This window comes from Mirounga angustirostris, unplaced genomic scaffold, assembly GCF_029215605.1.
Source record: "Mirounga angustirostris isolate CCGP_5_RB_7025 unplaced genomic scaffold, mMirAng1.0.hap1 SCAF_5, whole genome shotgun sequence".
In the NCBI taxonomy this organism is placed as follows: Eukaryota; Metazoa; Chordata; class Mammalia; order Carnivora; family Phocidae; genus Mirounga; species Mirounga angustirostris.
In genome coordinates this window covers 119,378,374-119,391,810 of record NW_026991713.1, presented here as the reverse complement: position 1 = coordinate 119,391,810, position 13,437 = coordinate 119,378,374, and the positions used below count along the sequence as shown (strand labels likewise).

The following is a 13,437-nucleotide window of genomic DNA, read 5'->3' as shown; positions in this document are numbered from 1 at the left end:
ACTGTATATAGTACAGTCACAGACAACCTTCCAAAAGATACACAGTGATATACTGTGGATACTAGATCTTGTGTTGAACAGCACCACTGTGACTTCTGGAATGACAACTAAACTAAAGGAGCTATATAATCTACCTCTCTATCACAGTCTGCGGTAAAGACCCCACCAAAGAAGTCAGCAACAAAAGGAAAGATCTCAATGGAAGAAAAATCAAGATAAGAGCTCTGTTTGTTACCATGAATTATATATTAATTGAATCGAATTCAGGATAAATTTTTCTAGTCAGTGCTATTATTTCCAACCCTGTACTATAGTTTAAGGTTGAAATATTTATATATATTATTTTATCAAAGCTTCTTCATGATTAGAAGCCTATGAGTACCTTTTAATTTTGTATTGCTCAAATTCCTTTAAAGGATAAAAAGTTTCCAAATTAGAAAGAGATGGGAAACAACCAGTGTTTATGTCAGATTTCTCAATAAAACTGTTTATTTGTAAACATTTAAGTGGCAATTTCCTCATTTTTGGCTTTGCTGGAGGGAAAGAACATAACAAATAAAAACTTTCCTAGTAATACATTTTAAATCAGCTTTCTTTAGAATAAAATTTCAACTGAACTGAAATTTACCTGTCAGACCATTACAAAGACAAATATTTTTAAGGTTAAAAATCAGGAGTAACATTTATGATTGTAAAACTCAAAATGGTCACACACAAACACTGTATGTTCAAAACACACAACCTGTTAATCTTAATTGAACACAACTCATTAAATATTCTAATCACACTATTTCTCGAATTAAATCTTCACTGAAAGGCCTAATTTGGTGCAACACATTGACCAAAATATTTTAATTAAAAATATTCTGAGTTAGTCGCAGGCCTAATTACAGGAATAGAAATAGGGCCTATATTGTCAGGCAGGTCAGTAGAACTCAGTAGTAGGTTTTTCTCAAGTAAATTGACCGATCTAGGAATAATAGCGCAGCTGCTAAACTGCCAGTCTTGACATGTAAATCAATTTAAATGCAACAACTGCAGTAGCTACTTTGATAGTTATTAAATTGATACCTTGGAGATATGCTTAAAAAAAATAAGCAAAGGATTTATTACAGGCAACTTCTTTTTTCAGTAGAAAAATATTGGTTACAAATTCAAAATATATTTTATTAGCAAATCTGGAAAACCTAACATTTAGATCAACTTAGATTATTAATAATAATGGCAGATCAGAATAACCAGTGTTCAAAGCAAAAGACATTAATTAGTACTAAACTCTTAAAAGGCAATGGGTAGTGTACAAGAGTATACAAATTAAAATATGGCTGTGTAGTAGCTAGACCAGACAAAATTTGATGTTAAATATTCTCTTTTAAATATGCAGAGCAATTCTTGAACACTATAATATCAAGATAAAATAATATGATTTCATCAAAAACTATTATCCCTGTCCTCAAAAGTTTGTTTAAATTTATCTTTGTATAAACTGACTCAGTTTAAATTAGAAATGGATTGGCAAAAAGGTTTCAGGATTACAACATTTGAATGAAGGCCAATGAGTGTTAAATCCTGAATTTATTCTAAATCTATATTCTCCTCCAGATTTGTTCAGGGAGAAAGAGGTGAATATAAAAATCACTATTTCCAGCTAATCTGTCCCATGAAATAACTTATGAAAAGTGGTTATTAATAAAGGACATCTCAGGAAATGGTGACAATTCCCCAAGAGCATTAATAAGTATTAAATTTGTTTTAAATATAAACTGCATTGGAAGAAAACATAACGAAACTCATAGCTATGAATCTCATCCCACATATTTTATCATCATCATTGTTGAAATGCCATGTATCTATTAATAGCTACTCATTTCTACCCCACATACAAGTTGTATATAGTGTACAGCCAAATTCAAGACAGCAAAACCTCATGCATTGAACACATTAAACAGAACCAGATATTTACTAAGCTATGTCTGCCACTCTAAACAACAGTCTCCAAGGATTAAGCTTAGAATCAATGCTCTATTGATTTTACTATCAATGAACATTATGGCTCACACGACTGGCCATTTTAAGGGAAGATAGCTTCTATTATAGTTCACTTTTTTAGAATATATGCTGTTAAGAGATAAATCACTGCTTTCCTGAAACACTGAAAAATAAAGATATTTCTTAAAATATACAGACTATATTCACAGTTATTTAAGAAAAAATGTGTTGACAACACATAAAATTTAAAACATCACTGTGTTTTGCTTTTTCTATATTTTAGCACATAACACTTAAAATGTTCTGTAATTCAGCTCATACAAACTGCTCTGAATAATCTGTTAAAACTAGATTAAGAATGTACACGTGTATCATTATGTTATAAAAAAATACAAAAGTAAATATGTGTGATGAAAATATCACTAATGCAAAAAATGAGACGGAATTATAAAGGCTATTATCTTGGAAATTAAAACACTGATTAATCAATACCACATTCAACATATGATTTAATATATGTTTGATTTTCTTAAAATGTACATGGTAAACATAAAATAACGGTTACATAATCATTAGTGAGTTTCATTCTACAATCTTAATTTATCAAATATATTTAGCCTAATATAAACATTGGAAAGCAAATAAATCTAAGAATATTTAAATTACCAACAGAAAAAATTTTATGTAAATATAAAATAGCCTCATATTTTGAAATATAAAACAGTAACTATGAAACTAAAATAGAAAACATATCTATTATGAAAACAAATATTTAAATAATTCTAGAATTTGCCTAAATTGTGAATTTCCCATCATAGTTTGAATTTTTAGTTTAAAACAATAACAACAACATCCATTTAGGTCACATTTTGAACCCAAGAGTAAAAATTAATTACACAGATCATAAACAGGAAACACATCTAAATTAATCGATATTACTCTCCTTTAAAAATGTATATATATGCCAAAACTTGTGGTATAGAGCACTTTATATATTCCATATAACAGGTATCTTATATCTTCTAATTAGAGAAGGTACTAAGATTTCTTATTCTCAGGTTAACGTTTATTTTTCTTCAAACATACCTATAATCAAATTTAGAATAATGAGGTAATGGATTTGTAAATGTTTAGCATACTAAGGCTGAGATAACTATACTTTTCACTGGATTTGTAAATAAAACGTGATTTTATTTAGTAAACGAAAAAAAAATTCAACTTTTACAAATATAGTACCATAAAATATACAAACGCGCCCCCCCCCCAAAATTTAAAGTTGCACAACTGGGTTAGCAAAATAATACTGGTTAAAAATTTATAATAGATTTTAAATAAAAGTAATATACTAATATTACTAAAGCACAAGTTAGTGTATATATGTAATGACTAGTAACTACTTGGTACTTTCTTCAGCTAACACTTAGGGCACTTGTACAGAAATTTATGTCAGAATATAGCTAAGCTGCTATTCCCCAAAATAAGCAAATTACCTGGGAGTTTAGAAAAGGCTGCTATGCCTTCCTTACGCTAACCAGACAAACTTGTTATTTTCATACTATAGTCTATGTTTTGGGGAGAAAAAAAAAGGCTTAGAAGTTTATTCACAATCTCACTCCTAGGAATCTATTCAAGAGAAATAAAGAAAAAAATCTGTTCACACAAAGACTTGTATGTGAATATTCATAGCAGCATTGCTCATCATAGCCCAAAAGTGGAAACAACTAAAATGTCTATTACTTGATGAATAAACAAAAGCGGTATATGATATGGAATATTACTCAGCAATAAAAAAGAGTTAACTACTGGTATATGCTACAATATGGATGTGCCCCAAAAAAGATTATCATAGAAAGAAGCCAGATGCAAGAGTACACTTTACATGATTTCATTAATAGGAGAGGCCCAGAAAAGATAAATTTATAAACACAGAAAGGAGATCAGTGATTGCTTGGGTCTGGGATCAGAGTGGGGATTGCCTGGGCAAACGGGCTTGAGGGAATGTTTGGAGGTGATGGAAATGTTCTAAAACTGGATTGTGGTGTTTGCATGACTCTGTAAATTTATTAAAAATCATTGTTTGGAGGTGATGGAATGTTCTAAAACTAGATTGTGGTGTTTGCATGACTCTGTAAATTTATTAAAAATCATTGTACACTTAAAATAGCTGACTTCTATGGTATGCAAATTATACCTAAATAAGGCAGTTTAAAAATTGTTAGCCTTTTCCTCAAAAAGAAAAAAAAAAAGGTTATCCAGTTTATTTTATCTACTTCATTGCTATTCTCTTTCCTGCCAAAATTAAAGAATGCACTTGATTTCAGTGAAAACACAATTACTCATAAGGGAAACAGAGAAACATATAGGACAATTTTCCAAACTGCAAATTCCTGGGAGGTTACACATTTAAAAGTACTTATTTAATGAATATTTATAATAAATAATTGTGATACCAAAGAGCATTTTTTAATACCAGTATAAGACAATCTTCCTTTACAAGATAAAAATGACTACTGGGTTTTTCTTCCTAAAGGAATTAGAAACATTAGGTAATTGTCTGGAGAGGTGCATTTCTCCTATATGTTTAAATACACATAGGTCACCTGGCCTCAGGCTCAAGCTTTAGAGAAGTGATTCTCAGCTTGATTAGTTAAGATTTTTGCCTCAAGGAAAACCAGTTACCAAAGAGTTACTTGTGCCTCAAGGGGTATAAATACTACAGCTGTTTGTGTAACTGTCAGATCCATTTTTTTTTCTACTAACACTGCAAAAAAATTGCGAAGGGAATGAATCCTAAAAAGAAAATGTTAGACACATCTATGTTAATGAAGAAACATTTTATACAGAAGAAGTGATTTGTTCTGTAAAGATATAAATGATTTTTCAGGAACTGAAAGAAATTGTTACAAAGTTTACTGACTTTTAAGATAACAACAAACAAAAAGACAAAATCTGATGCCAAAGACATAGGGAGACTAAATAAAGCTATCTTTACAGACACATTCTTGATGTGTGAAATAAAACTAGGGGCTCAGTGAGAGAAACCAACTAGAAAATATGCACAGAATGACCAACACTTCTTTCAACACACTTCTAGAACTCTTTCAACACTATGGATTATCTCAAACCAGAGGAATGTCTGCTATGGTATCTGGACCAATGCCAGCCCTTGTTATAAAGCAAAGAACATTTACAGAGAATATCTCGAGTCCTTGCTTTGCAATCTGACAAACTGAGGTATTCAAATTAAAGAGTTAAGATGAGAAGAAGAGTAGTAGCTAACATTTTAGGATATAGAATAATTCCAGATAATATATCTGAAGAATTTATTTTTTTTAAAGAAAAGACTAGTCTGTACTAGTCTAGAATAGAAAATATCAGTCTGTATCACACACTATAAAGTGTTTTGGGAAATTTTTGCTTCAAGTGTGTGTATGTGTACGTGTGTTCTGAGGCATGATGCGAAATATGCTTCCCCCTGCTCCCCGCCCCCCCCACCAAATATACTTCTTACTGTGGGTCTGACTCAAGAAACTTTGAAGCCCAATGCAATAGTATCTACACATTCCACACATTCTGAAGGAGTAGAAGAAAGGGGCCTTTCTGCAATCTCCTCTTAAGTCACTGGCACTATAAACTACGTATAAATATATTACTACTCTTCTGAAAGGGGCACAGAGAAGTCTCGAAGTGAGGGGGCTGCCTCCGTTCCGAAGTTTAACTTAAATGCAGAATCACCAGAGCAGAGTAAGGGAAAGGAAGGAGGCAAAAGAAACAGGAAAAAGAAACAAGTATTTTTCTTCCACACCTATTTTCTACAGACTTATATAAGTCTGTTCTCTCACAAATATCAGGGTTTATTCTGAGAGTGAGGAAACATCAAGAAATTGTGATGACGTGAGTATCACTAACAGCCTAATTCCAAAACATTTAAGGAATAGGGGAAAAAAGAAAAAGACCACCAAGCACAGATAGGAGATATTACTGATATATCAAAAATGACTGGGCATTTGTTTGAAGTCAAATGGTATCTGTATTTCCCGGAGCATAGACACTCATGTTAAATCATATCTAATGGAGCTATGACTTGGTAATGTTGTAACTCATGATTCTAAAGCGTATAAGTACTGAATCAACCTAGTGAATATTTTCAATAGACATTAACTCTGCTCTAAACATAGGAAGAAACAAAAATAAAATACTTATAATAAATGTCTAGTGAGACAATTCCTTCCTTTATAAACTGAGATATCAAACTGTAACATCTTAATTCAAAAGCAGAAATGAACACTCACCTTTGCCTTCGTTCATCATCCTTTAAAACTTCATAAATGGCCACCAACTAAAATAAAAGCATTACTTTAAAATAAAAATACTCTCGCCTATAAGAAATCACTTAGGAAGGTGAACACACTATAATGCACAAACAGAAAACCCTATGTGCTCATATATACAACGAACAGATACAATCTTAATTATATGTAATATTTTATATTTTTAGTAGAACCTTAAGAGATTAAAAAATGCTTGATACCAAAATAAATCTTTGTGAAAGATGCAAAAGTAATAATTATGTTAAAATGTGCTTTTAAAAAGCAAAAGCTGTAATTTAGACAAGAAAATTATGACAATTATGACCCTCCAAGAATTTAGAGATTCTAACATAAAAAATGGTGATATTTTGTAAAAATTGAGTGAACATGACATTCTATTTCTCAACTACAACCTCATTTTCAAACAAAAATATTCTACATATAAGTTACTATTTTTATTAGAAAACATTTATTTATAAATTTGTTGCAAAATATATATAATAACAGCAAACGTCACTTACTTGTCTAAACTGAGTTTCTGCATTTTCATCTTTATTCTTGTCTGGATGCAAAGTTAGTGAAAGCTTACGATATGCTTTTCTAATGTCTGCAGATGAAGCATCCTGGAGGTGGTAGGGGGAGGGGAAAAACACAAAGCAAACGTTGTCAGAAAAAGAAATTCCCAGAACCTTGTTAAGATCTGAGAAGACAGCCAACCAAGTGCAGGACCCCAGGCAATGTAATTTGAGCAATCAGTCTAACAACCAGGCTATGCAACTAGCCTGACCCACATGACTGAACAATTATTCAATCTAATTTGGCTCTCCTCTTAACTTTTCATTACCATACAGTCATTTAAAGAAGACAGTATTTGGCAAAACTTTTCAAACACTTGCCTTCCTAAAATTAACCAATAAATCTTTTTCGGTAATTAAGAGATCAAAAAGAAACAAATTAAAAATTAATACATCCATGTGCCTTCAAAGAAGGTCTTTATTTATTTGAGAATCTTAAAGCCAATTTCTGAATCCCAGGCTTACCATATGTGGTTTCTTCATTGTTATTTATATTGAATTTACCATTGAGCCACAACCTATGGAATCTCAATTTCCTATGTCAAAAGTATGCCTGTTTGAAGGCTGTTACATTTGCATTTATCCAAAATAACTGTAATTAGAAGTAGTGGTGTATATTGTACTTAACATTTTTTTAGTACTTCCAAGGGTGTTTTCAGTGGTGTCCAGTTTCCACAGTCTAGTTTGTAGAAATAAATTTGCCCACTATTATTAATATAGTTTAAACATATTTAAAGAGTCATAATAGTTCAGTAAGAGTATGTTGGATTAAGCGGATGTTAAAATTACATTCTATAGAATCCTGTGTGTACAGATAAACTCAGAAAACATGGTTTTCCATGGCCAGCATAAAACACATAATAATAACAAAGAACACGATGTAAAATTGGGTTTAAAACTTTATCTCCACTGAGTTTAAAAATTATTCCAATAACTAGCATGTTCACAGTGGTACAAAATTATAATAAAATTGTTTATTAAATTGTATTTTGTTTTATAGCTGAAAATTTGTTCAGTTAACTCCTAAAACTACTTTATTGAAAAAGTTCAAATGACTAAAAAACCAAACCAAAACAAAACAGAACAAAAATCTGTGTCCCTGGGATTAAATAGTTGTTAAAGAAATAGAGATGGAGAGAAGCAAAATGAGACTATAATTTGTCTGTCAAGCTTTTCTTTATGAACCATTATTTTCATTATCAATTTTCTGGGGCTTACTCCTCCAGGGTGTCACTCTAGTTAAAAATGTCAACTTAGGTATGAGTATTTTTGTGACTTACAGAGGACTGAGAAGATATAAAGTTAGCAGAGTAAATTTTGCAGATAATACAGTTAATATTTTCATTCTAATTTGCTAAATAGAATTGATGTGTTCCCTATACTTAATAGGTAACATGAAGTAGAAAAGGATGATTATTTACTGAAAATTTGTGATGGACATTTTGTTGAGCGAAGAGGTCAAGTGTCAAATGAATAACTGTTCTCTAATTGGGACTTTAATTTTGGATTTTATTAAATTAGGACTATATCATAGAAAAATTCCCAAAGTAGATTTCTTACAAAATAAAGCTTATGTGTTTTCTTGTGTTACAAAATTAATGCATGCTCATTACGGAACACTGATGACTTACTTAAAAATAAAAATAACTTATAGTCACCTAAGGCATTTCCCTCCTTCCAGTCTTGCCATGCTGATTCTAATTCTCCGTTTTTCTGCCACAATATGTGCCCTAAATATAAATGTAGCCAGATGGCTCTCCTATTTCAAACCCTTCAGTAACTCCCAAGTGCCTTCATCATCTGTCTTTTCCAATCTTTTTAGCTTTGTCTCCCACTATCTTGGCCCATCCTCCTGGTCCCCCAGATCATTACATATTAGGATGCTGTTCCCCAACCTCATGTTTTTGTTTTGCACCCAGCTGTAGATTCAGACAATTCTCTCCTGACTAAAGAAATGAGTGTCTTGGCCTACACACAGATATTGCCTGACTTTTTCCTCTTGAGAATCTGACCAGTACGGTTATTTCACCAATTAGCTCCACCCTAAGTGGACAGAACTGAAAAACTTGAGGATTCCCCTATCTAAAAGACATGCTCTAGATAAGCTTCACCTCGAACTAGCTTATGTATTTAATTTTATTAAATTATTCAAAGAATCTTATTTCATCCTTATAACAAAGCTATGACGTAACTATAGTTGTTATTAGGCCCATTTTCTGATAAGATAAGTGAGGCAGAGAGAGGTTAAGTAACTTGCTCAAGTTCATGCTGTTGGTAAATAGATGAAAATAGAATTCAAACCCCAAAAGTGTTTTATCAGAATCAGAGATCCCTATGTTCACTCTTTAGATTCAGTTAGTAGATGTGGATTGAGTCACTTCACAAGAGGCAGTGGGAAGGCAGTGAGAACAAGTGTTACAATCATACTGATCTGATAAACCATATGGAAACATCCACATAACTACAATGTGAATGTTCAACTGCAATTTTAAAGATAAAGATCCTGATATGTGTTAACTCGTCTAACATTTCACATCATCTTTCTACGAGAGACCTGAATGTTAAAACATTTACCTCCCATACTCACTAGATTAGCCTTTTATCTCTCTGGCATGCAAAGAAAATTTATTGATAGGGCTATGGGTGAACTGGCTATCTTTAACACTTTTGACATCAGATCTGCAGGGTTCAATTGCCAGAATTCTTTTCCTTCTACTTGTGATATAGTTCCTTGGCAACTTGGACATGAATTATCTTAATTGGATGACCTCTGTAAAGAAGATGTATATGGTCATTCTAATCAAACAAACAAACAACAAAAGCCAGCCCCCCCCAAAAACCCCAACTATGAAAGTAATATGTTTGTCAAAATTAAATGTAATGGACATCAGCAAAAATAGAGTAGGGAACTCCAAGGGCCTGTCCCTTCACAGAAACAAGCACATAATCTGGCAAAAACAGTCAGAATCAACCCAATCTGAACTATGCAAACTACTCAAACCAGGCAATTACTTAATCAGGAAAAAGATAGCTGATTCTCAGAGTCTTTTTTTTTTTTTTTTGTAAAGATTTTATTTATTTATTTGAGACAGAGAGAGAGACAGAGAGCATGAGAGGGAGGAGGGTCAGAGGGAGAAGCAGACTCCCTGCCGAGCAGGGAGCCTGATGCGGGACTCGATCCCGGGACTCCAAGATCATGACCTGAGCCGAAGGCAGTCGCTTAACCAACTGAGCCACCCAGGCGCCCTGATTCTCAGAGTCTTAAAGACACCAATCTGAGTTCTTGGTGTGGGTTCCTAGTGCATAAGGAAGCAAAACAGACTTGACTCTTAACTGTGGTTGTTTGTGTTGGTCTGTTGGTTCCCTGATGGATTGTGTAAAGGGCTTACCTTTATTTTACCAAACTCAGTACTCTCCCAAGTCAGAGAGGTAATTAATTATCTAGGACATTTGTTAAAAACATTTAAAGGCAAATTTATTAACCAGTGCCAAAATGGGGCAAGGGATAGCCGTTGGGTCATACAATAGAAACATCAAAAAGCTTGACAGGAAAGACTAGTGAGATGCTTTGGGGAATATGGGCTTTGAAAAGCTCCCATATATTCCTTGGAAACCAGAAGACCATGTGCATGCCCAAGGTGGAGTACATCCTCAGAAAGACCTGCAAAGGCCCTAAATTCTCACTTCTGACTGATCTTTAGCCTGGACACAGCAGAAAGTGAAGGCTAAGAGACAGTTGTAAATCTAGCTGAGTGCTGAAATCATGCCCCAATATATACACAGAACCTACTCGCAAAGACTAAGTTTTTTCTTCCCAGTGGTTCCAAGCCTTTAAGGAAATCTGTTGAATCATTAGCTGACCACTAAGCAAATCAAACAGAGATGTCAGTGGCTACACACAACAAAGAATATATACTTTACAAAATTAGTTCAAAAAAGTCATTAGACAAATAAAAACCACAAGCAGCAAAAGCCAAAAACAAAAAAAAAACAAAACACACACACATACACACACAAAACCACACACACAAAAACAACCAAACAACAAACAAACAAACAAACAAAACCCTAGTGTGGTGGGAGAATCTGATTACATGATATACCCAAAATGTCTAGTATTCATTAAAAATTATGAAGCATGCAAAGAAACAAGAAAGTATGGGGGGGGAAAAGAAATTAATAAAAATTGTCCGTGAGGAAGCTCAGACATTAAACCTACTGGACAAAGACTTTAACTATTTAAAATATGCTCAAGAGCATATACAAAGAAATAAAGTATGAGAGTAATGTCTCACCACATTGAGAATATCAACAAAGAGACAGAAATTTTAAAAAGGAACCAAAAAGAAATTCTGGACTTGAAAAATACAGTAACAAAAATAAAAATTCACTAGAGGGGCTCAAAATCAGAGCTGAGCAGAAGAAAGAATCTATGAACTTGAAGATAGGTCCAATTGAGATTACCCGATATGAAGAAAAGAAGAATGAAAAAAGATGAACAGTGCCTAAGAAACCTGTGCAATACCATAAAGAGTTCCACCCTACATAAAATGAAAGTCCCAGAGGGAGAAGGGGCAGGAAAAAAAAATATTTGAAGAAAAAAATGCCTGAAGACAGCCAAAATTTGATGAAAGACATAAATATATGCATCCAAGAATCTCAACAATCCCAAGTAGGATCAATTCAAAGAGAGCCATACCTCAAAACATAATAATCAAATTGCTGAAAGTCAAAGACCAAGAGAGAGAATCCTGAAAGCAGCAAGAGAAGTAACTCATGACATACAGGGGATTCTCAATATTATTAACAGCTAATTTCTCATCAGAAACCATGGAGTCCAGAAGGTAGGGGAATGACATATTTGAAGTGCTAAGAAAAACTTTTATCCATGAATTATATATCTAGCAAAATTATCCCTCAAAAATGAAAGAGAAATGAAGATATTCCAATTAAACAAAAACTGAGGATTCACTGCTACTAGATTTGCTCAGAAGAAATGCTGTAGGGAGTTCTTCAGGCTGAAAAGAAAAAACTACTAGACAGTAACTCAAATCTATATGAAGAAATAAACACTGATAAAGATAATACATAAATACAAAAGTCAACATTTGTGTACTTTGGGGTAGTAATTAAATTTTTTCTGTATCATTTAAAGGACAACTATAAAGCAATAATTATAAATCAGTGTCAAATAAAACAATAACATAAATCTATGTCTATGGGCATACATGCATAAAGATGTAATCTGTGACAATACTACATAAGGAATAAGAACAGGCTTTGTAGGAGCCAAATTTTTTATATGATTTAAACTAAATAGGTATTAATTCAAACTAGATTGCTATAAATTAATGTGTTAATTGAAATCTCCAAGGCAAACACAAAGAAAATAAAGATCTATAGTAAAAGAAACAAAAAATGGATCAAATGGTACAGTAGAAAAAAAGATCTAACACAAAAACAGGCAGTAACGGATAAATGAGGTAAAGAGAAGATATAAAACAAATAGAAAAACAAACAGCAAAGTGGCAAAAGTAAGTCTTTCCTTAACAGTAATTACTTTAAATGTAAATGGATTGGGGTACCTGGGTGGCTCAGTCGGTTAAGCCGCTGAATCTTGATTTCTGCTCAGGTCATGATCTCAGGGTGATGAGATCGAGCCTTGTGTTGGGCTCCAGGCTCAGTGCAGAGTCTGCTTGTCCCTCTCTCTCTTCCTCTGCCCCTCCCCTCCTCATGCGCACATGCTCTCTCTCTCAAATGAATAAATAAAATCTTAAAAAAATGGATTAAACTCTCCAAGTAAGAGACAGAAACTAGCAAGATGGATTATAACCAAACATGCTCCAACTATATGGTATCTACAAGCGACTCATTTTAGAACCAAAGTGATTGAAAGTGTGTAGGTGGAAAATAATACTAAATGTAAACAGTAACCAAAAGAGAGCTAGGATAGCTATACTAATACCAGCAAAATGGACTTTAAGACAAAAATTGTTACAAGAGACAAAAAAGAACATTACATAATAACAAAAAGGTGAATGCATCAAGAAGATATAACAATTATAAACATATATGCACCTAAAAACAAAACCCCAAAATATATAAAGTGAAGACTTAACAGAATTAAAGGGAAAAATAGGTCATTTGTACAATAATATTATATATACATACAGTAATACTGGCAACTTCAACACCCCAGTTTCAATAATGTCTAGAGAAATTTGACAGAACATTAGCAAGTAAACAGAAGACTTGAACAACAGTATAAACCAACTAGACGAACCTAACAGATAACCATAAAACATTCCACCCAACAACAGCAGAATACACATGAACATTCTCCAGAATAGGCCAGATTTTAGGACACAATGTAAGCTGAAACAAAAAAATTTTTTTGAAGATTTTATTTATTTATTTGACAGAGACAGAGATAGCAAGAGCAGGAACACAAGCAGTGGGAGTGGGAGAGGGAGAAGCAGGCTTCCTGCCGAGCAGGGAGCCTCATGTGGGACTCGATCCCAGGACCCTGAGATCATGACCTGAGCTGAAGGCAGACGCTTTAT

At 33.1% G+C, this 13,437-nt stretch overlaps 1 protein-coding gene across 2 annotated transcripts in view; it reads right to left on the bottom strand.

Annotated features, from left to right (window-relative positions):
* DNAJC1 (DnaJ heat shock protein family (Hsp40) member C1) overlaps window positions 1-13,437 on the bottom strand; it is a 226,858-nt gene that overhangs the window by 148,873 nt on the left and 64,548 nt on the right. For both annotated transcript variants that reach the window (XR_010411688.1, XM_064591985.1), the window contains exons 2-3: window positions 6,821-6,922; window positions 6,282-6,328 (exon numbers count right to left, since the gene is read on the bottom strand). Coding sequence is in view for 1 of the 2 variants with exons in the window: in XM_064591985.1 (XP_064448055.1) it covers window positions 6,282-6,328; window positions 6,821-6,922 (149 nt within the window). In the remaining variant the exon portion in view is untranslated. The remainder of the gene's footprint in view (window positions 1-6,281; window positions 6,329-6,820; window positions 6,923-13,437) is intronic.